This window comes from Coniophora puteana (assembly GCF_000271625.1).
Source record: "Coniophora puteana RWD-64-598 SS2 unplaced genomic scaffold CONPUscaffold_2, whole genome shotgun sequence".
Taxonomy (NCBI): Eukaryota; Fungi; Basidiomycota; class Agaricomycetes; order Boletales; family Coniophoraceae; genus Coniophora; species Coniophora puteana.
In genome coordinates, this window is record NW_006913054.1 from 2,217,921 (window position 1) to 2,241,531 (window position 23,611).

The 23,611-nt window shown below is 52.5% G+C and overlaps 8 protein-coding genes across 8 annotated transcripts; 3 read left to right on the forward strand and 5 right to left on the reverse strand.

Moving 5' to 3' along the window:
* Positions 1–34: 34 nt before the first annotated feature.
* On the reverse strand, positions 35–1,993 carry CONPUDRAFT_118125 (general substrate transporter). The gene is made up of 10 exons (XM_007766667.1): positions 1,856–1,993; positions 1,510–1,805; positions 1,345–1,460; positions 1,065–1,310; positions 858–1,013; positions 793–804; positions 622–740; positions 442–569; positions 290–393; positions 35–237 (listed from the first exon to the last, which is right to left on the reverse strand). Exons 1-10 carry the CDS (start codon positions 1,934–1,936, stop codon positions 86–88), a joined length of 1,410 nt encoding a protein of 469 aa, XP_007764857.1. The 5' UTR covers positions 1,937–1,993; the 3' UTR covers positions 35–85.
* A 493-nt stretch (positions 1,994–2,486) lies between these two features.
* On the forward strand, positions 2,487–3,811 carry CONPUDRAFT_162559 (uncharacterized protein). Its single transcript, XM_007766668.1, has 10 exons — positions 2,487–2,524; positions 2,576–2,669; positions 2,732–2,850; positions 2,912–2,936; positions 2,999–3,121; positions 3,177–3,206; positions 3,268–3,296; positions 3,354–3,374; positions 3,426–3,500; positions 3,551–3,811. Exons 3-10 carry the CDS (start codon positions 2,748–2,750, stop codon positions 3,640–3,642), a joined length of 498 nt encoding a protein of 165 aa, XP_007764858.1. The 5' UTR covers positions 2,487–2,524; positions 2,576–2,669; positions 2,732–2,747; the 3' UTR covers positions 3,643–3,811.
* Positions 3,812–4,579: 768 nt separating this feature from the next.
* Positions 4,580–15,733, forward strand: CONPUDRAFT_79965 (Not1-domain-containing protein). The gene is made up of 32 exons (XM_007766112.1): positions 4,580–4,785; positions 4,845–5,428; positions 5,479–5,704; positions 5,757–6,221; positions 6,271–6,471; positions 6,521–6,792; positions 6,841–8,485; positions 8,533–8,763; positions 8,816–8,968; positions 9,019–9,148; positions 9,197–9,363; positions 9,414–9,710; positions 9,759–10,000; positions 10,055–10,633; positions 10,691–10,805; positions 10,856–11,474; positions 11,528–11,808; positions 11,861–12,344; positions 12,406–12,799; positions 12,882–13,086; positions 13,158–13,358; positions 13,418–13,501; positions 13,550–13,669; positions 13,720–13,774; positions 13,828–14,026; positions 14,085–14,185; positions 14,244–14,567; positions 14,624–14,864; positions 14,926–15,271; positions 15,322–15,457; positions 15,509–15,575; positions 15,624–15,733. The coding sequence occupies exons 1-18, from the start codon at positions 4,675–4,677 to the stop codon at positions 11,879–11,881; spliced, it is 6,339 nt and encodes a 2,112-aa protein (XP_007764302.1). The 5' UTR covers positions 4,580–4,674; the 3' UTR covers positions 11,882–12,344; positions 12,406–12,799; positions 12,882–13,086; positions 13,158–13,358; positions 13,418–13,501; positions 13,550–13,669; positions 13,720–13,774; positions 13,828–14,026; positions 14,085–14,185; positions 14,244–14,567; positions 14,624–14,864; positions 14,926–15,271; positions 15,322–15,457; positions 15,509–15,575; positions 15,624–15,733.
* A 130-nt stretch (positions 15,734–15,863) lies between these two features.
* CONPUDRAFT_150164 (uncharacterized protein) lies at positions 15,864–16,876 on the forward strand (the record flags this gene model as incomplete). The annotated part of the gene is made up of 4 exons (XM_007766669.1): positions 15,864–15,909; positions 15,959–16,482; positions 16,539–16,658; positions 16,718–16,876. The coding sequence occupies 4 exons, from the start codon at positions 15,864–15,866 to the stop codon at positions 16,874–16,876; spliced, it is 849 nt and encodes a 282-aa protein (XP_007764859.1).
* Positions 16,877–16,977: 101 nt separating this feature from the next.
* On the reverse strand, positions 16,978–18,195 carry CONPUDRAFT_47992 (uncharacterized protein; the record flags this gene model as incomplete). Its single annotated transcript, XM_007765860.1, has 6 exons — positions 16,978–17,325; positions 17,378–17,493; positions 17,551–17,651; positions 17,721–17,896; positions 17,969–18,042; positions 18,108–18,195. The coding sequence occupies 6 exons, from the start codon at positions 18,193–18,195 to the stop codon at positions 16,978–16,980; spliced, it is 903 nt and encodes a 300-aa protein (XP_007764050.1).
* A 733-nt stretch (positions 18,196–18,928) lies between these two features.
* Positions 18,929–21,175, reverse strand: CONPUDRAFT_118133 (uncharacterized protein; the record flags this gene model as incomplete). The annotated part of the gene is made up of 4 exons (XM_007766670.1): positions 18,929–19,842; positions 19,887–20,610; positions 20,666–20,896; positions 20,963–21,175. The coding sequence occupies 4 exons, from the start codon at positions 21,173–21,175 to the stop codon at positions 19,367–19,369; spliced, it is 1,644 nt and encodes a 547-aa protein (XP_007764860.1). The 3' UTR covers positions 18,929–19,366.
* A 162-nt stretch (positions 21,176–21,337) lies between these two features.
* On the reverse strand, positions 21,338–22,180 carry CONPUDRAFT_162563 (uncharacterized protein). The gene is made up of 2 exons (XM_007766671.1): positions 22,016–22,180; positions 21,338–21,955 (listed from the first exon to the last, which is right to left on the reverse strand). Exon 2 carries the CDS (start codon positions 21,830–21,832, stop codon positions 21,434–21,436), a length of 399 nt encoding a protein of 132 aa, XP_007764861.1. The 5' UTR covers positions 21,833–21,955; positions 22,016–22,180; the 3' UTR covers positions 21,338–21,433.
* A 136-nt stretch (positions 22,181–22,316) lies between these two features.
* CONPUDRAFT_135122 (ubiquitin-conjugating enzyme) lies at positions 22,317–23,403 on the reverse strand. The gene is made up of 8 exons (XM_007766672.1): positions 23,346–23,403; positions 23,264–23,291; positions 23,190–23,210; positions 23,067–23,135; positions 22,861–23,004; positions 22,740–22,803; positions 22,624–22,683; positions 22,317–22,557 (listed from the first exon to the last, which is right to left on the reverse strand). Exons 1-8 carry the CDS (start codon positions 23,393–23,395, stop codon positions 22,484–22,486), a joined length of 510 nt encoding a protein of 169 aa, XP_007764862.1. The 5' UTR covers positions 23,396–23,403; the 3' UTR covers positions 22,317–22,483.
* Positions 23,404–23,611: the final 208 nt, after the last annotated feature.

A 23,611-nucleotide genomic window follows, 5' to 3' on the forward strand; every position in this document is an offset into this window, starting at 1 on the left:
GCCGGTTACCTAGTGCCTGGTACCGTAACTTGGAGAGATCGTGTTTCGCGACAGATATGTATTACGTAAATATCCCCATCTACAATTAGCCCCTATAAAGACGCGAAAATACGATGGCGCAGACACATAGAACCGCCGCAAATATGTAGAACACCCTTCCTTCCTTCAACGGATCACCGGAAGAGAGCGAATTACGAAGCGGTAGGAACACAAGTCCGATGATGAAGTTTGAAACCCCTGAGTCAGGGTCAACACCCAACTCTCAAGTCAGAAACAACTAAGAACTCACAGTTCAAAGACAGCGCAACAGAGGAGATCGCGGAGGAGACATGAGAAGGGGAAACCTCCGGAATCATCACGAACGGTATTGGGCCAAGACCGACGGCGAAAGACCTACATGTCACTGAGTCGCAAGCACTGAAGGATGGCAGTAAGACCTACATCACGAAGGTAATGATTGCGACGCTAGCTAGCGTGTTCCGTGCACCGTCAAGCCCATAACCAACAAGAACATGCGAGACAATGGCGCAAAAGATCGAAAGCTGCATGAGCTTCTTCCGCCCAAAACGCTGAAAGGCAGGTGTGAGTAGATGGAACAGGTGCAATATTGAAAGTTCAAACATTGATAAGAAAGATGGGAGGAAAGGTCATCAAGAAGTTGACCACAGTTATGCCCAAAGACACAAAAGCGGCCAGGTCTGGGAGCGCCTTCGCTAGAATGCTGTTGCTGTAATATAAGACTAAACAAAATGGTCAGTAGCGCTACAAGGACGCGTATGTCGCATATCTTGCCTGCGTTGATTCCTTGGATGTAATACTTTAGCTAGAGGACATTAGATCACTGGGAACGCATTTACCTGAAAGTTGCTGGCAGAGCATAGCCGAAATGATGATAAGCATCGGTTTACGATACTCGTGTGAGAACAAGAGGCGAGATACGGAGAAGACGTCCTCGCGAGGTTGGGATCTATCCTCATCCCCAAGTAATGGTTCTTCACTGGCACTTTCTTCCGCTAGATTCAATCTTAATCAGCTATTGCCTCCCATAGTCGGAAACCTCATACGATCAGGACGTAAAGGAGTTTTCCCGCTCCATATTTTATTCATGGCCACTTTCTGTCGATCCAGCTTGCCAGTCTGGAGTAGGTAGACCGGGGATTCAATGATGAACGGGCTCGTTACAAGCTGCGTCAAGGAGATTGCACTAGAAAGCAGGAGCACTAGTCGCCACTGTCTAGGGGTTGCCCACGCGACGCCCACACTTTGAGTTACCATAATGCCAACAACGATGGCTAGCTGCGTCAAAACCCCTGATGGATGTTATTGGAAAGTTATTTAGCTGACTCGCGTTGGCGTAGTTCCGCTTGCCTAGATTGCCTTTTATCTTCGATGGAGCTATCTCAGCTAAATAAATAGGCCCTATGCACAGCCCTAGCCCCGCACCCAGTCCAACAAAGAACCTAGGAGTGAAGGTGACAAAGTTGGTGCAAGCTTTGTAGTTTTACTCACCTGCCAAATGCAAGAGAAGAAACTGAGGCTGCTACTCCTGACAAGGCAGCGCCGAAGGACGTTGATAAAGCGCTAACCTGGCAAGCCCCTTTGCGGCCTAGACGGTTTGTTGCAATGTTGGCAGACAAGCTGCCGACGAGTCCTCCAATGGTAAAGATTGAAGTGACGACAGAGAACGTAGTGTCAGACATTGGCACGCATACCGGAAGCCCATGATACAGAGGACTCGTATCATTCACATTCTGACAAGTCAAGACTGCTTGAATCTGATTCAAAGCTGAGATGTGGTACCCGTACTGTAGTGAGGCTTAGTGAGTGAGACACAACGGCGGTTGGATAGACGCACCTGAAACGAAACTACAAGAACCCATACGCATACAGCCCACCCATAAGTGGTGAACGTTTGGTGAGTGTGCTCTGGAGCCATCCTGGTCTGTGTTTACTCAAATCCAGGTGAGAGCTTGCGAGCGGGCATATAGGAACTACGTAAGGCTCAGGATATGCTCCGTGGTCCATTCACTACGTTTTGGGGCAAAATCGGCGGGCCGGTATTAGCACACGTAGTGCCGGCTCGCCGGACCTAGTCGAGGGCGATTCGCAACGTGAAGTCTTCTCGATCGGGCGACGTGCGCCTACAACACGTCGCTTGTTCTCCTCACCCCCCCATCCTAGATCATATTCTACGGTGCTCTGTACTCCCCTCTATATACTGCTATAACATATATTTGATTGTTTGCTATCTAAGTGCAGGTAAGCAGTTGACCAGGCCTAGCTAGCTCAGGTAAGTACGTAATTGCAACAGAATATAACTTACTTGCATGTATAGGTGGCTCAGAGAACCGGGGGCGAGCGCGATGGACTTAAGCTCTCGCTCGTCGACCTCTCTCCCTTGTCTCTTCTCCCTCGTTGTCTCCCCTTGTCTCCCCTCGTTTCTTTTCCCTTCCTCCCATCCATCCATCCACGCCCAGCTGTGTTGTCTCCAGAGCTGCTCTATCCTTTCACCATGTCTGACCCGGTGAGATGCTGTATTCTGTCCGCTGTTTGACGCCTGCTGACACATTTACAGCGGGGGCATGGGATCGCACCAGCTCCTCGAGCATCCGTCCCTCCTCTTCAACCTCAGTCTCAAGTCACCCCTCTTCGCTCGCTCGTCTTTCAAGGTAAGCTTCGTGTGTATATGCTCTCATTCCTTTGTCTAACGCATGCACGTCATGTACCACAGCCCCTTAGATGTCCCCATGAACCCATTCAACAATGATACCGCTGCCTCGATGGAAAACTCACGGCAATCTCAGCTTCCACCTCCTTCCGTCGTGTTCGCATTCAGCGCACCCAGTCCAGGTAAGCAAATCATCTTTCTGTCAGCTGTTGCTTGGTATGCTAATGAAATAAGTACCAACAGCTCTTTTCGAGCGGCTTTTGCACCAGTGCGAAGGGAATTAGGTGCGTCTTTCACGTCCTGTGCGTCCGCGTTGTATGTGTTGATGAGATCTTCCCCCGGTGTTGGACCATTCCGTCCGCCTCCGCGACTTCTGCAACCTCACCCACCTCTCGCCCTTGCTCCCCTTCCCTTCGCACCTCTTCCCCTGCTCCCTCCACCATTCTCCGCCTTGTACGCGTCAAATTCGCGGCGCATCTCGTCGAACTTGCCCTCCAAGGTTTTGTAGCGTGGGCCGGGAGGCGAACGTGACTCGCCGGTACGTGTATCTTGCACTGGTCGCTCCGAGGGCGATGGCACCCTATTGACGGCTTCTTCAGACCAAGTGTCTCGTGTGCGCCCGGTACCCGTACGCGGATCTGGAGAGCGACCACACGTTGAGGCGTGGTCTCACGCGCTGTCCCAGGAGGACTGGAGCCTATAACAAGTAAGTGTATGCGCATATAATCATTGGCTTGGCTTGCTTACTCGGGAACAGACGGCCTGATCACACTAAAGGGGTTCAGCTCGTCTGGGCCTGCATTGGTGGATCGTTCTTGCCAGTGGATCAATGGTACGTGGGCGCCCGGTGATCGTTTGATATGTAATAATGTTATTTTGCAGAGACGGGTCGACAGCAGCTTGAACCGGGAGGGAGCCGCAGATTCGCGCACATCACCTTCTGGGTGTCCTCAGACATCCCTGCCCGCGTCTGATCCGAGAACAGGACCCCCATGGGACACGGGAGCGGCATGACGAGCTGGGTGGAGAGCTGAGGGTGGTGGATGGGCGGGTATGCAGCGAGCAGGAGCAGGCGGGTACAGCAACGCGATCGGGCGCGCCCCATTCTATACACATGTGACTCTTGATTTCACGTAGCCTCACATAATACATCTATTTTAGATGATCTACGACGACCAAGGTTCTCGAATTAAAAGGGCCTTCTATCTAAGCTAGCCAAACACTCGATTCACGCCTGTGCGACGTCATCTAGTCGCTTCTAAATTGTTTGATTACTATGTGAGCTCAGTTTTCTATTCTAGTGTACGGGGCGCGGCCTAGCCGTAGCTAGTTTTTTTGTATATACTACACAGCTCTATCTACCCTAGTTCCGCCCCTTCTAGACGCGGTCGCGACCTAGTGATTCATGGCGGGTACACGACCACGTGCCAGAAATACTTCTTAGGGGCCTGGGTCCACACGAGAGCCTGAATGTTGGTGGTACTGCAGCTGGTCCCTTCCTGACCTCGCCTTGAACCCACAAGGTTGGAGTGTAGTTCGCAATACAAGTATCACTGTTTGAGAGGAAAGAACAAAGAGAGGGCGCCAGGATCATGATACCAAGCCCCTATCCCGTATACATTGACATCCGACGCGTCGCCGCGTTTCAGCAGCCATACCCAGTCACACCGGCGCGTCTTTTTTCTTAGCATGCACTCCCCAGTGAAATTACAAGCATGTAATGTATATCGTACATGAATGCAATGAGTCAAGCCTGGTCTCGGCCGATGCGCCACTGAGGGTTGTTAGAAAGTGGGGAAACGATTGCTTTCGCCACCGTATTTAATCTCCGCCTGAAATGCGCCACCATCGTTCCGCGCGTTTGGCTGGATGCTGTCTGGGACCAATCCTGCTTGGACTCGGGCTACGTGTTTTTAGCCCTTTTCCTCCTTTCTCTGCTTATCAAAACGGCGCCTGGCAGTTTGAGTGTTGCTCGCCGCCAGGACGCTCCAATTCGGACACCGGCGATGGATAATTCTCCAAACAATATACACACCATTGTCAAGGCTCAGATCGTTTTCCTGCTTTCGACTTTGACAGAGGACAATTTCGAGAGGAACCAAGCCGAGATTCGTTCTGTAAGCATGTAACGCGATGCTTTTCATCAAGCCGAATGCTAATTTATCTCTCCTTTAAGTTGTCAGAGCAGCACGGAATAGACACCTACCTCCATTTCATACGCCGCCTCATAGGTCACTCCCAAGGCCGAATTACATCCTCCGCTCCCCCATCTTCCTTTGACACGTCTAATGCACTCACCTTTCGCCTTCTTGTGCAAGAAACTCAGCGACTCGCGCACGATCCTTCCTTAGCAGATCGATTCCGTGACGGCATAGACAAGGGAGAGGGAGAGGTCTTTCGACACTTCGATTTCCAGCGATTCGCCGATCGAATTGCCCTTAGACCACTTGAAAGGGTTATACTGGCTTCTTCCATCATATCTGCACCCACCCGTCGCGAGCTTGTCGCCCAGGCTGCAAATGTAATTCGCTCGGAGTTCGATAGTGCCTTGCTTGCCCTTTGCCAACATCCATCTTTTGACCACGCCGACCTTAGCCCATCCCAAGTGGCTAAGCTCATGATGAATCTGTTCTCGGATACCACGAACGACATTCCTGTCCTGGACTTTCATCAACGCCAGTCGCTCATCGCCGCAGCGCAGGCTAAGTACGGGCCAGACATCGTAGCTCCTATCTTGCAGAAGATATTCCCCACCATGAGGTATAACGCCCTCATATATGTACCATTCAGCTTGCTCACCTGTCTTGTAGCCTGCCACCAAATGCCTCGCTTGTGCAAACATTGGTTCAGTTGGGGCCCGAAATCACGAGTGATGCAGATGTTGTCAAAGCGCTACTAATGCGATTCAACATAACGGAGTCGAGTCCCCCCCGTGAAGCTCAGGTGACGGAGATTGTAACAAGCCTTGCTCGATTTGTTACGGAGGGCGTCCCGCTTTGTGATGTTGGTGCTTTGATTCGAGCTCTGAGCAGCTTGGTGAGTGCAATATATGGACATCGTGGAGTTCCGGATACTTAGTTTCCTGAAGCAACCCACCATGAACTGGGTTAATGTCATAAAATCATTCGACAGGCCCGATAGGCACGGTGTCGACACGGCCACGCTCAAACTCATCATCTCAGTCCTCATGAATTCCCCGCTTGAAGTCACTCCCCATGCAGTTTCGGGGTTCTGGGAGCCCTGGTCCAACTCTTTGTATCAGCTAAAGTTGCTAGATGCTCTCCTCTCGTTGCCTGGGGATACCTTCAATTTCGTCTCACTGCCTGGTAGGAGAGTAGTTACAGTGGACGATGTCGCCTCGGCTGGGCCAACCATCAAAGCCCTTGCATCCAATGTCCAGGTACATACGTGGAATTCCTTGGAGCTATTTGAGGTTCTGGTCTCCTTAGCGGACTCGGAAAGCGCGGATACACGCGCTTTTATTCGGGAGATGCTCGACAAGGCGATCAAGATCAGTGCTGAGCTTGTTCACATGGGTCTTCTTCAAGTCCAGGTATGTGTTGCTATCGGCTGCAAATGCACACGACTAACACAGTATATAGGACGGTAACTGGAACGAAATTCGCACTGAATACTCGAGAAAGTTGCTGGGACTGTTTCTTGCTGGCCATCCAAACCACCAACTTGTCTTCATGCGTCTTTGGCAAATTGACCCTACATATCTTCTGGATGCTTTCCGTGATTTCTACAATGAGAATCCGTTGAACATCACAAGAATTCTTGATGTCGCTCAGGATCTCAAAGTGAGTCCGGTACTACTTTCAATGACTTCTCATTTTTAAACTGGCCTAGATTCTGGAAAACCTCCTTGAGGCCCAGCCGTTTACATTCGCATTGGACGTCGCTGCTCTGGCATCTCGTCGGGAGTACCTTAATCTTGATAAATGGCTTGCGGATCACGTTGCAGAACACGGTGCCAGCTTCCTACACGCTATGGTCTCTTTCTTAGAAATCAAGATGGAAAGCGAGAAAACAGCAAGGCTGTCTGACCCCGCTGTTGAAAGTCGTACCATACCTCTCAGCCCACAATCTGTGACAGTTTTCCTTCGCACTCTTCGGTCCAAGTACGTGTCATGGTTAAGGGCCTCGAATAACTGCTAATCATCATCCAGTACTTCTGTTATGTCTCGGGAGGATATCGACTACTGCCTCGAAGTCCGCAGCGCTTGTCTGCAAGTCTACCCTCGCTTGATGTCTCTCTTGCCTGGCACCGAAGTTGAGCCTGGGTTCACTGTTGTGAACTACTCCCCAGATATAGAGGCTGAGGTAGACGCCATCTACAAGCAGATGTATGACGAGCAAACGACGATCGACGAAGTCATCGCGATGCTTGTTCGTTGCAAGGGTTCATCCGATCAACGAGATAGCGAAATATTCTCGTGCATGCTCCACTTCTTGTTCGATGAATATCGGTTTTTCCAGTCCTACTACCCTGCACGCGAGCTTGCGATGACCGGTTACCTCTTTGGATCCATCATCCAACACCAGCTCGTCGATTATGTACCTCTCGGCGTGGCTATCCGATATGTAGTCGACGCTCTAAGCTGCCCTGCGGATACAAATCTGTTCAAGTTTGGACTTCAGGCTCTTGGCCGCTTCGAGTCTCGCCTTCCGGAATGGCAACCTCTTTGCCAAGCATTGCTCAGGATCCCCACACTCATGGAAGCCCGTCCGGATCTCTCGTCGGTAATCCATCGTGCCATAGCCGCTGGCAACGAGGCATCTTCATCCACTGCAGACATGCGAGGGATTGCTACAGGGCTAGCCTCCGAACCTGTCCCCGTTTTCACTGCGCTCAAGCCCGACACACTTGATGGCGATATGCCAGCACCACCCGAGGAGCTCTCGGACAAGATTCTATTCATCGTAAACAATCTCTCACCAAACAACCTCGAAGCCAAGCTTGCTGAGATGAAGGAATACTTCGACGACGCATTCGCTCGATGGTTTGCGAATTACCTGATTGACCAGCGCGTCAGTACCGAACCTAATAACCATCAGCTGTACCTTCGCTTCCTCGATGGCTTGGACCGCAAGGTTCTGTCTAAATTCATCCTTCATGAGACCTTCGTCAAGTCAGCTTCCGTTCTGAATCATGAAAAGACTATGCAACAAACATCCGAACGACACATCCTGAAGAATATTGGCGCCTGGCTGGGTACTATCACTCTTTCCCGGGACCGGCCCATCAAGCATAAGAATCTGTCGTTCAAGGATTTGTTGATAGAAGGCTATGACAATGGTCGTCTTATGGTCGCGATTCCTTTTGTTTGCAAAACCTTGGAGCCGTGCGCCAAATCGAAGGTCTTCAAACCCCCTAATCCATGGCTTATGGCCGTCATTAGCCTTCTCGCCGAGCTGTATCATTTCGCCGACTTGAAGCTCAATTTGAAGTTTGAGATCGAAGTGTTGTGCAAGGGTCTTGACATTGACCTTGATACGGTAGAGGCCACCACGATGCTGAGGACTCGACCCATGACGGATACACTCGCGCCTCCTGCGATCCCGGATTACGTCAACGAGTTAGAATCACTGCCATTGGGAGGTTACGATCCCGCTCAACTTGGAAACGACTCACAAGTCCTGGGCTTGGACCATGCAAATGGGGATACTTCACTTGACGTCGGTGGTCACATCGAGTCAATCCTTCAGGGTCTTTCGCAGCGTGTGGTCATCAATCCTCAGCTCGCGCCTTTGCATATCAACCAAGCTTTCAAACGTGCTGTGCAGTTAGCGGTCGATCGGTCTGTTCGGGAGGTAAAGCAATGGTGTTATTTGCTTTCAATGCGCTAACAATTGTTCAGATTATTGTACCCGTCGTAGAGCGCTCTGTCACCATCGCAGGGATCTCAACCCGAGAACTTGCAACCAAAGATTTCGCCACTGAACCTAGCGAAGACAAGCTGCGGAAGGCAGGTCATTTGATGGCTCAGAAGTTAGCTGGAAGTCTGGCATTGGTAACGTGCAAAGAGCCTTTGAAGAGCAATCTGGCAACTCATCTGCGGTCGTTCCTTGTTGACCATGGTTTTAACGAGGTGAGCAACACATTGGTTGACCCGGCGCACTCACAGTGACCATCCTCCGCAGCAAACACTTTCCGATCAAGTCTTTGCCATCCTTGTTCAGGATAACTTGGACGTTGCTTGTTCTGCCATTGAGAAGGCTGCGATGGAGCGTGTTATTTCTGATGTTGATGAAGGCTTCGCCGCGTCGTATGATCTGCGTCGGCGCCATCGCGAGGTTAGCGCGAAAAGCAATGATTATGAACTCATGCTAACTGCTTGCTTTAGGTCCGCGGTGGACAAGTGTTCTGGGATTCAGCGGCAACATCATCTAACTTTACCATCAATCTCCCCGATCCTTTGCGCATCAAGGCGAATGGGCTACAGGCAAATCAATTTGCCGTCTATGAGGATTTCTGTGGGTTGCTCTATGCATTGTTTTAACAAGAAACTTATCCTCCCGAAGCCGTGGACACTAAACGCCGAGCGCCCATGAGTCGTCCCAGCTCTGCAGTGTCGATGTCTCGCAACGAGCACTTGACGCCTGCACTTTACGCAGCTTCTCCTGCTCCAGAATCCAACCTTACTTCCCAAAGCTCTCTGGATCACCAGACAGCAATGGAACGCTTTACGGTCAGTGTTCGAGCCTTTATCCAAGTTGCCTTTTAACACCTGGCATATAGGCTATCCTTCGGGACTTGGAGGCTCTCATGACACAACTGCCGATCCAGTCACTCGCCTCTTTACCACCTAATCACGATGTTCGCCATCTCGTCCGTCAGATTCTTTATCTCGCAGCAGAGTCTACGGATCGCCACCGGACTCCATTAATGATGTCTCAGAAGATCGTCCAGCTTTTGTACAAGACGTCGTCCCAATTGGGACGGGAGATTTACGTGGCTTTGCTCGATCAGCTTTGCCGTTCATTTGAGGATGTTGCCAAAGAGGCGATCACATGGCTGGTATATGCTGAGGATGAGGTAAAGTCATTTGACCAACGTGTCTTTCCGTTCTGACCATGTCAACAGCGCAAGCTCAACATTCCTGTCACTGTGACTCTCCTTCGAAGCGGTCTCATTAGTTTCTCTCTGCAAGATCAACAGCTTGCAAAGACTCTATTTGCTGATCCTCGTCCATCACTGCTCAACTTCGCTGCTGGCCTTATCAGGGAATGCCTTTCAGGCGATCCTGCAGTAGCTTCGGTCAGCCAGTTCACCTTCTCCCTCGAAGTTTTAGGTCAGCTCGCTCAGAACGGCAAGGCTAACGATGAGTAAGTTGAAGATTCTTGTATCTAACCTCATAATTTATTCATTATCTATATCAGAGCCAACCATCTGCTTGATGACATCCGAGGCGTCCGCAGGCTAGGGCCTAGTGAAATACGCCAGCCCTCACTGAAGCCAGAGACCGAGCAGCTTCGTGAGAAGTTGTTTATCTGGTTCCAGCAATGGGTCCAAATATACCAAAGGTCACATACCCCCGAGAAAGCGTTCGTGCCTTACATCACGCAGCTCACGAAGCAGGGTGTTCTCAAAGCAGAAGACGTATCCTCGTTTTTCTTCCGTGTGTGCGCTGAGTCGGGCGTGAACTCGTACCTCAAATGTGTCGCAGCTGGTGACTATGAGCATGCCTTTCAAGCCCTAGATGCTTTGTCAAGGCTAATCGTCTACATCATCAAATACCACGGCGATGCGTCGGGAGTCAACAACGACCAAGCAAAAGTGCACTACTTCACCAAAATCTTGTCCATTTTTGTGCTCGTTCTTGCCAACATGCATGAAACTCAGGGGGTTCAGTTCCAGCAGAAACCTTTCTTCCGCTTCTTCTCCAGCCTTATCAATGATCTACATGCGGTTGAGTCTCACCTCCGAACAGCGTACTTCCAATTACTCCTTTCCATCAGGTTAGTTTCACTCTTTTGGCTGTTCAATTCTTGACATTTATCATTGCAATTATGTAGCGATACACTCAGTTCGCTCCAACCAACATATTTCCCTGGCTTTGCCTTCTCGTGGCTTTGTCTCATCTCTCACCGACTCTTCATGCCCAAATTGCTTCTGTCAGAAAATCGCGAAGTGAGTTGGCATAGTTTACATGAAGTTAATGTGGCTTAATCGTACGTTAGGGATGGTCCGCTTTCCACAGACTTCTGCTTTCCCTCTTCAAGTTCCTCGCGCCCTTCTTGAAGGAAGCTGACCTACAGATCGCTTCACGAGATTTATACCGCGGGTCCTTGAGGTTGCTTCTCGTTCTTCTTCACGACTTCCCCGAATTCCTCAGCGAATACTACTTTACCCTTTGCGACTCTATTCCTTCCCGCTGCATTCAACTTCGCAACATCATCCTCAGCGCCTTCCCCTCTACCATCACCCTCCCTGATCCACACCTTCTCAACTACAAATTCGAGTCCCTCCCTGAAATGGGGCCAATCCCTCCCATCCTCTCTGACTTCACGTCCAATCTCAAGAACGGCGACTTGCGCACCCATCTCGACCAGTACCTCCTCAATCGCGGATCACCGACCTTCCTCCCCTCACTGAAAGATTGTCTGACGCTTTCAGGAGTTCCCGAAGGTGTACCTGTACCTGATTCATACAACCTTCCCTTGATCAACTCCCTTGTCATGTACGTCGGTGTATCGTCGGTGGCGCAAGCCAAGGCTAGGAGTGGTTCATCCATTTTCGTCTCTGGAGACCCTGGCGTCGTTGCGTTACATTACTTAGCTACTAATCTAGATGTTGAGGGTAAGCTCCGAACCTTGCACGAATCACATTCTAATCGGCTAACTTGTGGACAGGACAACATCACCTCCTTAGCTCCATGGTCATGCACTTACGATATCCCAACGCCCATACACACTGGTTTAGCTCCTTGCTCCTCTATCTCTTTGTTGAGGTACAAGATGATCATTTCAGAGAGGTGATGACAAGGGTTCTTCTGGAACGCTTCATCGTTCACCGACCCCACCCATGGGGTGCTCTCGTCACCTTCATCGAGCTGTTGCGGAATCAGAAGTATGAGTTCTGGAGCAAGGAGTTCACTCGTGTTGCTCCCGAAGTCCACATGCTTCTCGACAGTGTAAGCAAGCAGCCCCTTTTTGGATTGAGAGATTCTAACTTGATACGTGCAGGTGGCGAGATCCATTTACTAGTCAAACTCTTCCTGCTCTTGACACTGCTATCTGTCTCGCATATCATTTATTTTTCGTTGGGTTTTCTTCACCGCAATCACTGTACTGTATCATTGTTCCATTTTTGTGTTCAAGAGTGTACCATCTGGACCTCGATGATATCATTCCTCCTAAAAGTTCTATACGACTACAATACTATGTACACTGTAGACAGCATAGCATGTTTAATTTGGCCACGACAGACGAGCATTGCATCTCCACTTCCAATTGTTTGCCCTGAATGATTCCCAGTACCCAGCAGCCTCCACGCCCGCCGCACCAATCTTGTCAGCGTGCTTGCCCATGAAGACATAGTCGGGGAGAGCAACGCCTGTGCGTATGGGGAAGAGGCGGGCAGCTTGTTCAAGGCCGACGTCGTCACTTCCCATGAGTACAAGAGAGACACCTCCGTCATGCCAGGGATGCTGCTGCAGCGCTAGTCCACCTGCATGGCATCACCAATTGTGTTGTAAGCAGTTATTAACAGGCATCCAGAGATTACCTACCAGTGGCTGGATCATTAAAGCTCCGGTCCCCAAGCGACCAACCTGAACCTTCACTCCACGTTAGCCCAGAGCCCGATTTGTGGAAGATCTCTCTGGTGACTGCGGCGTTGTATCCCCCGATGACGACGACGTTCCCGCGCATGTACGTCCACACGTCGTGGCCGCGCAGCACGTCCATCGCGTCGTTGGCGCTCATGATCAGCGCGTCGAGCTTGTGGAACGTGTCGAGGTCGTGTGCAATGCGTAGCGCGATGCTCAGCTCCGTGCTCAGCTTGGGCGACTCGGCCTCGAAGGGCACGACGAGGACGATCGGGCCCTGGGTCGAGAGGATCGCCTGGGAGCGCCCGAATCGCTGGATGGGGTAGGCCTCTGGCGTGACGTCCTGTTCGACGAGCTACGTGCATTGGGTTTAGCGGTCACCGTCGACGCGTGCCGTCAGCATGGCTCCTTTGGGAGCATGAAGGAATGGCGCTCACCTTATGGCGCCAGATCCCTGTGTTGATGTCGATGACTTCAAGCCACAGTATGCCCTTACTGGAGAGGCCGCTCTCGACGAGACGTCCGTTCACGCTCAAAGTATCAATGGGCCCGAACCGGCCGAGATCGACGGACGCGGCATGCACGTTCGTAGTCTTGAGCTCTACCTTTCCGTCCTTGTTCGTCACATGCAAACGCGCTAACCTGGCAGCAGCATGCGTCGCGTCAGTTTGGCAGGAACACTAAACCTATCCTCGGCCGATAATGGTTCTTACCGTCCAGGGACTTGCAGTAGATTGATCCTCCAACCATGCATGGTGCCGCTCTCCGCCGGAACGACGGTCGTAAGCGTGAAGAACATTGACCGCGTCGGTGGACACTTTTCGGACGTCGAGACTCGGTCTATAAACCGCTGCACGTCCTCGTGAAGGAGCACGTCAGGGTACCAGTGCGGCTTCCCCTTGTCTTCGCGGAAGCTAAGGCATCCATGTCAGACTTCCATGTCGCAACGATCATTGAACAAGTAGAAGCATACACTACATCCGCGTTAGGGTTCCATATCCTCAGCGTGTTGACCAGCTCTCGAGTGTGCCAAGTTGGCACATTTTCGTCCTCTCCACTGGATCCGGGTCAACAGATCGCAGCGACGAAAATATCTGGAACATACCCATGGATGGCAAGGACAGGAGTATCTACAAGATTTGTCACGAACAGGTCGTTATCATCTGCGGTGAGCGAAGAGTCGAGAATGGCTCGAAGCGAGGGGTCGATGAAGTGAGCCGATCTGAAGAGTAGATATGGTAGCAATGTTCAGCTTGTCTGAACTACACTCACCTGGACATTCCCAGCGAGACGTAAGCCTGTGACTTGACATAGCCTGCCGCAGGTATCACTGCAGAGGACCGTAACGAGGAGCTCAAAGAAGGCGACGCATAAACAGCATACCTCCAAGTACTCTGTCAGGGTATCGCTCCGCCACCCACCAGGCGCCCTGTCCGCCATTGGAATGACCCATCAATACGACATTGGCTTTCTCCTGGACAGCCCACTGTTTCCAGGGTGAGGCTGATGTCTCCGTCAGTTCATGTAGCGCATCAACAGCGTTCCATGCATCTTGTGCGCTGGGACCGTGCCAGTCGAGGCCCTAATTCCCAATAATGAGTCGGATAGCCCATGATGATAGCTCTCAACTTGCTCATTACCCAAGACGTCCGGCCTGTCGGTATAACAATCCAGCTGCGTTCCTGACGCGGTAGACTGTCCGCGAAGAACGTCTGATCAACTACATCGACGCCTGCGCCATCTGGGCCGGCAATGTCAGGATATGCTACGAAAAGCAGCGAGGAGAAAAATCATCTTACGCAAAGCTAGCAGCGGCGGGCGGGGTTTCTCCTTCGAAGCGTTAGGCAGCTTCGGAGGAACGAGCAAAAAGTACGTCGGCATTGTATTGCCGAAGAGATACGTCGCCTTGATCGGCGTGCATTCCTCGGCTGTCCACAGAGGTATCTGGCGTATGGGCAAGGAAACGACCAGTATCTTCCTTTCTCCCCGGCATTCTGCATCAAGTCGGATGTCAAGTTTCTGCAAGTCTTTAACAGGGAGCGTCTGAGTGACAATCAGAGGTACGACCCGCGTTTGAGTTGGCGCAAGCCGCGTATCCCTGGTGAGATGAACAGAAAGACCCTGTAGAAGTAGAATGAGTCCTCAGAGCAAGATAACGGAAGCGTGATCTGTCTGACCGCTATGCTAAAGTCGGGCAATGACGCAGACCGGATCGTCCACCAACCGTCGACGCTCTTCACACCGACACCAAGGGCATTCCCGAATGCGTACCCGTCCACAAAGTCACACGCGACGTGATGTGTGGCCACTTCTTCCAGCTTGGGCGGGGTATATGCGTCTAAATCCATGCCGACTTGGATATTCAGGCTCAAGGTCGGAGTCTGCGAGTGATTGACAAGGGGATCTCCAAACAAACGGATCTGGGAAATGAAGACAGTTCAAGCAACGGAGGGTACCAGCCAGTAAAGCATGACGGTGTACCTCGTAGTCGCCGCTGACGTAGAGAAAGAATTGAGTCGGACGATCTTCATGCGGCATATATGGTAGCCCAAGGGTTTGGGGGGCAGATCGGCCGATGGTATAGATGTTTCCTGCGAACCACCTTGGAACGAGGTGGTCGACGTGTTGAGTGGGTGTTACAGTGAAATACGACCCTTGAAGAAGTTCGACACTCAGTCGGGGCACAAAGAACGGTGGGTAAGGAGCGTTTTCAGGATCGTCGACTGCAGGAGGGGCAGCGCCTGAAGGTCGGATGGTCAGAACGGTGCGAAGAACGCTGTGATGCTGGAGAGCAGCCCATCCTTCGGTTGCACGAAGGTTCTCCCAGCTGATAGATAATAAGGTGTCAACATTAGAGATATAGTGATAGTTACACACCGAATGTTGGGAAACGAGACTTTGAGATTGCCTTGGTTGTCAGAGCGTGCTTTGGACCAAGTGACCGCGCCATTGTCAGCGTAGGAAGATGGCCATGCTGACCGCTGCAAGTCGTGAGGATCGTGCGGCGATGTCACTGTAAAATCATCAGAAATAGACGAATAAATATACTGAGGACAGGGCTGACAGTCAAGGGGGTATGAGGGAGAGAGGTAGTGCTGCTCTCTTGCGTGGATGGGGAACGGGCCAAGGACCTTCAGGGGTCAATTGCAACCTGGGCAAGAGAAGGGGAATCCGCTCACGTCCCAGTCACGGCCGACCTCGACAGTCCACCTCGGGTCTGTGCTCTCGATCTGGGTCATCCGGGTCAGCGTTGGATCGACAACCCCAAAGTTGTTGTAGTGAATGTGAACAGAGGCACGGAGACCCGGATCGCTTGTGCCACGTGCTGCGACAAGAAGAAGCAAACATCTCGACATTGTCACATTAGGATACTTGCGAAATTGGCATTCCGGAGCAGACGTTTTCTGTCCGCCCGTGCCATGTTCGCCCAAGCCCGTCTCGCAGCATCCAGGCAGCCAACAAAAGGTACCAGTTTTATGTTCAGATTACTTGCCATTTTCTAATAAAATATCAGCATGTCTCCGTCGTTTTCTCGCGACAGAGGTCGACGCCTCCGTCGCGTCCACCTCTGCATCCCAGACGCGTCCCGTCCTCAACACCGCCGTCATCCTCAACCGTTCCCCCATCATCACCCGCACCCCGTCCCCCTTCGAGCGCGCCTACTACAAGTACCAGGCAAACATACACCGCGCACTCCAGAACCCCTTCCCGAACGAGTTCTACTTCAAGCAGGGCTCCCCCCTTGAAGCACGCTTCAATGTCGAGGAGCAGCGCAGAGAGCGCGCCGCACTAGGCACCCCCTTTGGCATGCAGGAAGGCGAAAAGTCAGAGGCCGTTCTTCAGGCGGAGCAGACCATACGCGACGAAGAGGACCTCCGCATGCCCCGCCAGCACGAAGCCGACACCAAGAACGACTTCAAGGACCTCAACAGGAGGGGGCAGCGCAACCTCTACCTTGCCCTCCTTCAGAAGGAGGGCGACAAGCACGTCTGGAGGTTCCCGCAGGGCCCCGTCAACCAGGGCGAGCTGTTGCACCATGTATGCACTTAACCCTACCTTGCGCTTCCACTCACTTACATCTCGGTCGGTCACAGGCAGCAGAACGGGATCTCGAGACCCAGTGTGGCGATGGTATGGACACATGGATAGTCAGTCGCAAGCCCGTCGGCGTCTACCACCCTCCATCACCACCAGCAACCGACCCCGCTAAGAAGGTTCGTCTCCGCTTTTTTGTTCCCTGTACTCCTTGCTCACTCGACTATTTTTTGCATAGAATGTAGTCTTCTTCTACAAAGCTCACATCATGGCAGGTCAGGTCCAGCACGACCCCAAAACCACCCTTGACTTTGCCTGGCTCACAAAGGGAGAGCTCAGCGAGCGCGTCGAGCCAACATATTGGGAGAGCGTCAAGGATATGCTGTCAGATTTCTAGTCTAGTTCTTGCCTTAGATATAATTGGTTCACTATAGACCTTCCTCTCGAGTATATCCGTTGTTCCAATAATCCTACGAACTAATGCGCCCCTCGACATGTTCACCGCGGCGCCGAGACTGCCCGCCGCATCTCTGGCCGCTTCTGTGCGTCGTCGAACCGGCGCACGATCACCTCGCACTTGGTCGTTTTGCAAATGTGCTTGGACTGCGCCTTAACCGCGTCAGAGAAGAGCGTCAGACCCGCCGCTCGCTCGACGGCCTCCACGGGTGTCACGAATGTCTCGAAAGAGGCTTCATCTGGAATAATAGCGTTCGGGAGGACGAAAGCGCCAGTCGAGATCTCGTGTACGTCCGGTTTTGAGGGCGACGACGGCCGAGAAGCCAGTACGACTTTTGCGAAATGCGTCGGGACAGCAATGTTTGGCGGCGAGCCAATGACTTCGTGTGTCTGCAGAAAGCATGGGTGGCTGTCAACCTATGCGTAGTGTTGTTTGGCTCACCACTCTCCACTTGCCATCCGGATCCTGGCGCGGTAAGTACAAGGGAATGGTGAACACATACACGTCCGAGAATGTGCCCGTCAGCCCTCTACACCAGTTCTCGACGTATGCCCAGTCTAGCGACAAATCCACTTTAGCACGAGCATCCACGAAAAAGTTTCAGAGGCACATACAGTGGCGATTGAACCCCACACCAACTTGAGGCGCGATATTCGAGAGGAGAAACGTCTCGTCCATCGCCTCCTGGGACATCTTCGCGTCCGCAGCCGGCACCCTAGCAATTCCGCCCATGAGCACACCAATGCGCACGCAGCCTCGCGGAAGAACCTCAAGAGCGACCTACATGTGTCCGCGGTCGTACCCGCTCCGGAAGTAATCCTGAAGCTTGGCACGGAACACGGCAGGGAGCGACTCGTCCTCGACGAACGCCGAGTTCGTCCTGTCCCCCCTCGCGTCCGCCGGCGGTGCGCCTTCGACGCGCGACTTGCCGAGCGACGCGAGCGTGAGGTGCTCTGCGGTCTGCACGATCGGAATCCGTCAGCTCCTCCCCGTACATCCACGTAAACGAGCAGGAGTAGAAAACGCGCGCACCCAAGCAGGATGCCTCAGCCGGCGGTCGTACCCCGCAGTATACGCCTTCCTGACCAGCAAGTCCGATACAGGACCTAGATATTCGCGAGACACACTAAGCTTAGCTTCCACGCGTCCGGGCGGGGAGACGTTAACTTACCCGGGTTTCCATACTTCAGAACCGCACCGCCGCTAGTCGGAACGACACCGGTAGCAGACGCGATCTGCGCGCGCCCAGCGGGGGTCATGTCGATGACGGGAGGGCTCGCCGCCTTTGCCGGGTCGGCAGGTCTAGAAGGAACGGGCAGAACGATGGGCTGCTGTCTGCGCGAGGCGACCGCGCCCATGACGCCGCCACCGACGACGGCGCCGACAGCAAAGCAGGCTGCATGTATGACTGTTGCACTGGGCATCCTAGGTAACCTTGATGTCTGGTCAAAGAAACTTGTAGCGGATATAAGCAGACCCAGAGGCTCTTCCAAGGCGCAATTTACGCGCGCGCCGGTCGACCACGCGACACTGTCACGCGTTTACTCCCGCCCCGAGAATCACTTCGAGTTGTCAGTAGCGGAAACCAATTGACAGAGATCTAGCTCATCGAACACAAATCTTCATCTGTCCATGAACTGACAACAAGAAGCGGCATCATTGCTGCGTATGCAGCCTCAATGTCTCAACTTGTCCAAAGAACCTGCCTCCAAGGCCCCGACCACTCAGAATCCCCACACAATAATAAATAGTCTACGCATAGCAAAGATAGATTTATTCAACTGATGACTATATTATATATAAGGGACAACGGGCCGAGGTTGTAGTGTGAGACAACGGGGAAGGAAAAAAGAAAAGAGCAACTGTTTTCCAGAGATCGAGTGATCAAGTACTGTGAGGCAATATATGGAGATAGAAGAAAACAAAAGTAGGGAAGGAGAGGACTGACTATACTTACTGGCACCACACAAGCAGTACCATAGAAAGCGAAAGCATTCATATGACCAAATGCTCAAGAAGCAGGAAAAGAAGAACAAAAGAAAGAAAACATCAAGTCAGCATAGTGTGAACTGTGGTGCATGCGGCGTGGTCGAGGATCGTCAACGAACATTACGGCCACGGGGGTGACGAGGATGCAGTCATATGCGGTATAACACACAAAGACTCAGAAAAAGAAAGAAAAAAGGGTTAAACGAGAGACATCAGGATGGAAGAAAAACCCGAGTTGATTAAATGATTAATGGGCCGAAGTGAAGCATATAAAAACCGTTTGTGATATTGATCGATAATGGGATGAGGATGGGATGGGATGGATGTATACAGACCGTCCGTGTGCGCTTCGCAGCATGCCGCGCCAGAAGCCACAGTTTTGATTCCAGTGAGTACTATGGGTCAATCGTGGTGGTCGTGCGTTCGTCCTTCTTCTATTACTTAGATCTCAAGCGGCTCGTGAGAACGAGCCTCGAGCCCGTTGCCTCTCTCCGTGTTCGTCCCCCGACGGCTAGCGAATCCATCGACACCCGGGCCACGAGGCTGCCTCATGACACCGCTACCCGGTCCTTCGTTGATACCACCGCTGTTGAGAGAGCTGACGCTCGCAGGCAAGCTTGGAACGGGCGGAATGCCACCGCTGCTTCCGAATACACCGGCGTTGCCGAAGAGGGCTCCAAATCCACCAGGTGAACGACGAGCAGGAGAGGCAATGGTCGCATAGCCTTCGCGAATGTTTCCGTTAGACGCGCGCGACGCCAGCCTCGGGGATTGGGTATGGAGCGTCTTCATGTCCGGCATAGACTTTTTCATGCGCAGCGAGCTCGCCATCTGCGACTGCGAAGAGGTGGGTGAAAGGTAGGCCGAAGGGGCCCGCGAGAGCGTGCCCGGCTGTCGCTGTGCCAACAGGTTAGATACTCCACACACGAAGCGACATCGTCGAAAAAGCGGACATCGTGACTCACTCTGTTAGGGTCGATACGGGTAACGACGGCATAGCGCTCGTCGCCCTCGCCGACGGAGTAGTGGTACACGCCCAGCTTCTGAGCAATCAGATGTACAACCCTCCTCTGCTTGGGAGAAAGAGTGCGGGAGAAGGCGAGTTCGTCGCGCATGGGATCGTCCTTGAATAGCAAAATGCGAGAATATATTTCCAGAGTAGAGGGGTCGTTGAGATCGAGCTCGGTGTTGGCAGCGGTCTTGTCAGACAGGTTCGGCGTCGAGGGGCCGACGGGCGGAGATGCAGCCGAGCTAAATGGCGAAGTCGCGCTCGGGAGCTGCGAAATAGGCGGCGGGGAGTACGTCGACTGCTGATAGGACGACTGGGAGTACGATCGCTGAGGCGCTGGCATGAAGCTGGGACTGATGGCGGCGCCGAACTCGTCATACGGACCATGCCCAGGGACCTGCTGCTGGGCGGCCTGTTGTTGTTCCTTCTCGAGCTGCATGGAGCGCATGCGCCTGAGGGCCTTTTCGCGCTCGATGCGCTCCTTCTCGCCTGCCTGGAGAACCTTCTTGTACTCGACGCGGAGTTTGCGTCCCTGGACGTCAAACCCGTTGAGGGCGGCGACGACGGCATCTGCATCTATGGCCTGGCGGAAGTTGGCGAAGGCGAGGCCACGGAATGCGCCCTGCTGGTCCAAATGGTAGTTGAACGCGTACGGTGTGGGAATAGCGAGAGATGCCTGCGGAAAAAGCAAGTAAGCGATACAATCTTTGGACGGAGGTGATGGGACGGACAATTATATCGAGCAGGGTTTCGCGTTTGACATTGAAGGGGATGTTCTTGATAACAATAGCTGTGGGTATGATCTCGTCGTCGGGATTGCCCTGGCCTGGTGTGGGAGGACCAAGCGGGGGGGCGGAGAGGTGACCTGAGGGAGGCGATCCACCGGATGAGGAGAAATCGGACGCATTATTGGGGGAAAGCGAGCGACTGTCTGGCATCATGGTGTTGGTGTCGAGCCATTGCTACAAACAAGCAAGGAAATGCGGTAAGAGAAAGCGGAAAATTGGGGAATATATGCGGGTGCGCACGGATGGAAGACCGCTCCTGGCCGGCTTCATCTTGAGAGGAGACGGACTGATGCCCATCGGCGAGTAGCTGTGGCTCTGGAGAGGCGGGGAGGGTGAGAAGTGGTACTGCTGTTGTCTGGCCGTTGCTGCCTGTTGTGCATCGTAATCGTGAGTGTCGTGGATGCGCTGGGCGTTGAGGGAGAGGGCGGAGAGGTCTGGGGTGGGGGAGGACATGAAGGGAGGGACTGGAAGAGGAAATTTAAAAAGATACTGTGGTTAATGCAATGGTTAGCTTTAGCTGATTGTCGTGACGAGGAAAGAAAAACGAGCTGCCTCCTTCAAAACGCACGCAAACTCGGAAATAGCAGCATCAATCCGCCTCAGATCATGAGCACACGCCACTTCTACTAAATATTGCAACAAATATGTACATTCTTGAGCACCAGGCCGTACTGTACAACATTCCAGATGTCTATCCTACTAAACAATTCCTCACGGAATATACGCTGCTGGCTTGGGCATCGCAAGCAGACTGTCAATGTCCACCTGCAGCTGCTCCGATATACTCGACGAATGTTCCCACGGACCTCGGATCCGCATCCCAACCGGCGACGACGAGGGTGACGACGTTGGCGTCGACAGCGCCAGCGATGTCCGCGAACTGTTTGCTTCAAAGTCGAATGGCATGTCCAGCGGGGTAAGCTCCATGCTTCTCAGCACAACCTGACCAAACCGACGCGAGCGCGGCGGAGGCGACGGCCCGCGTGGCATTGCTTCTTCTGGGCAGAATGCTGGCGGTGGCAGGCAAGGCATGACATGCTTGGGCTGCGACCGTGGCGGGATGGGACCTTGAACGAGGCGGAGGGCAGAAGGGGGAGCACGACGAGGCATGGTAAATTGTAGAGCGGTCGGTTGGTAGCGAGGGTGTTGTGAGGCTGCTTGTCGGTGACTCTAACCGGGGTTTGGATGAGAGAGCGAAAAAACGACGGTGTATTCAAGCGAGTGTGCGAGAGCCTTTCAAAGTAAAGATCTCAGATGAGCTCGACGATCAGCAAGGCGTTGGACAGTACTTACAGTGATAGCAAACCAATGCAACCGGTGCGATGGTCAAAGGGAGGAAACAGCGAGTTTTATACAGCCAGGGTGTCTAGAATAAGAAGAACACCCAGACCTCTCAAATGAAGGTCGAGAACGAGGCTGGCGTTTATGGAGGGGGCGATATGTTGGGGGCTCCTCAAGAGGCTCGAACAGTGCAATCAGACATGGCACTGCGCTCTATAAACAGGAACAGGGGGTGGAGAAACTCACCGTCGCCAAGGCACTCGTCCACAAGGAAATTATCTCACTTGCCCCTTCCTACCCACAATCACAAGTCCTCGCATTCAAGCTATCGTCATAGCATGTGTGTTCGACGTGGACTATAACAACCAGATCATATAACCATACATCCTGTAAGTGCTACCGCGTGCTATGTAGTATCTGTGTACCCAGCGGAAATAAAAGTCCCTCAAAGCAAGAACCCGGAAACCATACAAGATGAATTTAGATCTTTTTACCAGCTGGGGGTTTATCATCATTGAGTGGCCGGTAGTTCTTCATCAGCCGCTCCTTGTACTCTGGAGACGATGAGAACATCGGCTTTAGTGCTTCCCTAGATCGACACAAGCAGTGCTCTCGCTCACCTTTAGGAGAGCTCCACGTGTTGGCAGCATCAGTGTTCAGTGGCGAAGCATTGTTCGGTTCTTTGGATGGGAATAGGTGAGCACGGGCTCAGTGCTGTGAGGAACATGATGCTCACCACCGAGCAAAGACTGGAGGGAAAGAAGGACGGTCTGAACGCTGTACACGGCTGACCATTTGTCCTGGAAATGATGCAAGTGAGTATGAATGACAATAAACAATTCGAAAGAAACACGTACTTGAAGAATGTCTAGACAGATTGCACCGGTCGCGAGATCTACATTTGGATGATAGCACGGGGTGTCAAACTTGATGGTCGGGGCCGCGTATGGATAGTTGCTTGGGAATGAAATAGACATGCGGAAAGCGAGCCCCTCATAGATCTAGCGGTGCGAGGTGTACGCGTCAGGTCTGTCCCACATAATATAAAGGCGGGCGGGCTCACAGTTCCTGTTGGACCCTCTATTGTTCCAGCCCAGTCGAACAAGTTGGAGTCGGATTTCGGGAAAGCAGACTAGAGAAAGATTGTGAGGACCAATTTGACGCGCAGCAGGGAGAATATGCTAACAATTCCTGGTGATGAAGACATCTTGTATCAAGGGTTATGAGGACGAAAGACAAGGCGAGTAAGAGTTGGTTTACCATCAGAGTCATAAGTTCATTGCTCAGGCTGTGAGCAGCATTCAGCAACTAGCAATTTTGATTAGATGATCTATAGGCGTACCGTTTGGTGACACTCCCTGGTGCCTCAGCAGCAGCTGTCGTGGTAGCCATGGTGTCTGGGTGGTGAAGCAGGAGAGGCGAGACGCGACGCGCTCATCACGTGTAAAGAGGATGGTCTCTGACATCATACCGAAAATGAAAATGATGGAAAAACGGGGAGATTGGTCCGAAATATGCCCGAAAGCGGAAATGGAAATGGGGATTCTGGCTGCGGCCGACCTCCCGACTCCAGAGCCAATCTCACCATTACCATCTCCTCCTCCTCCC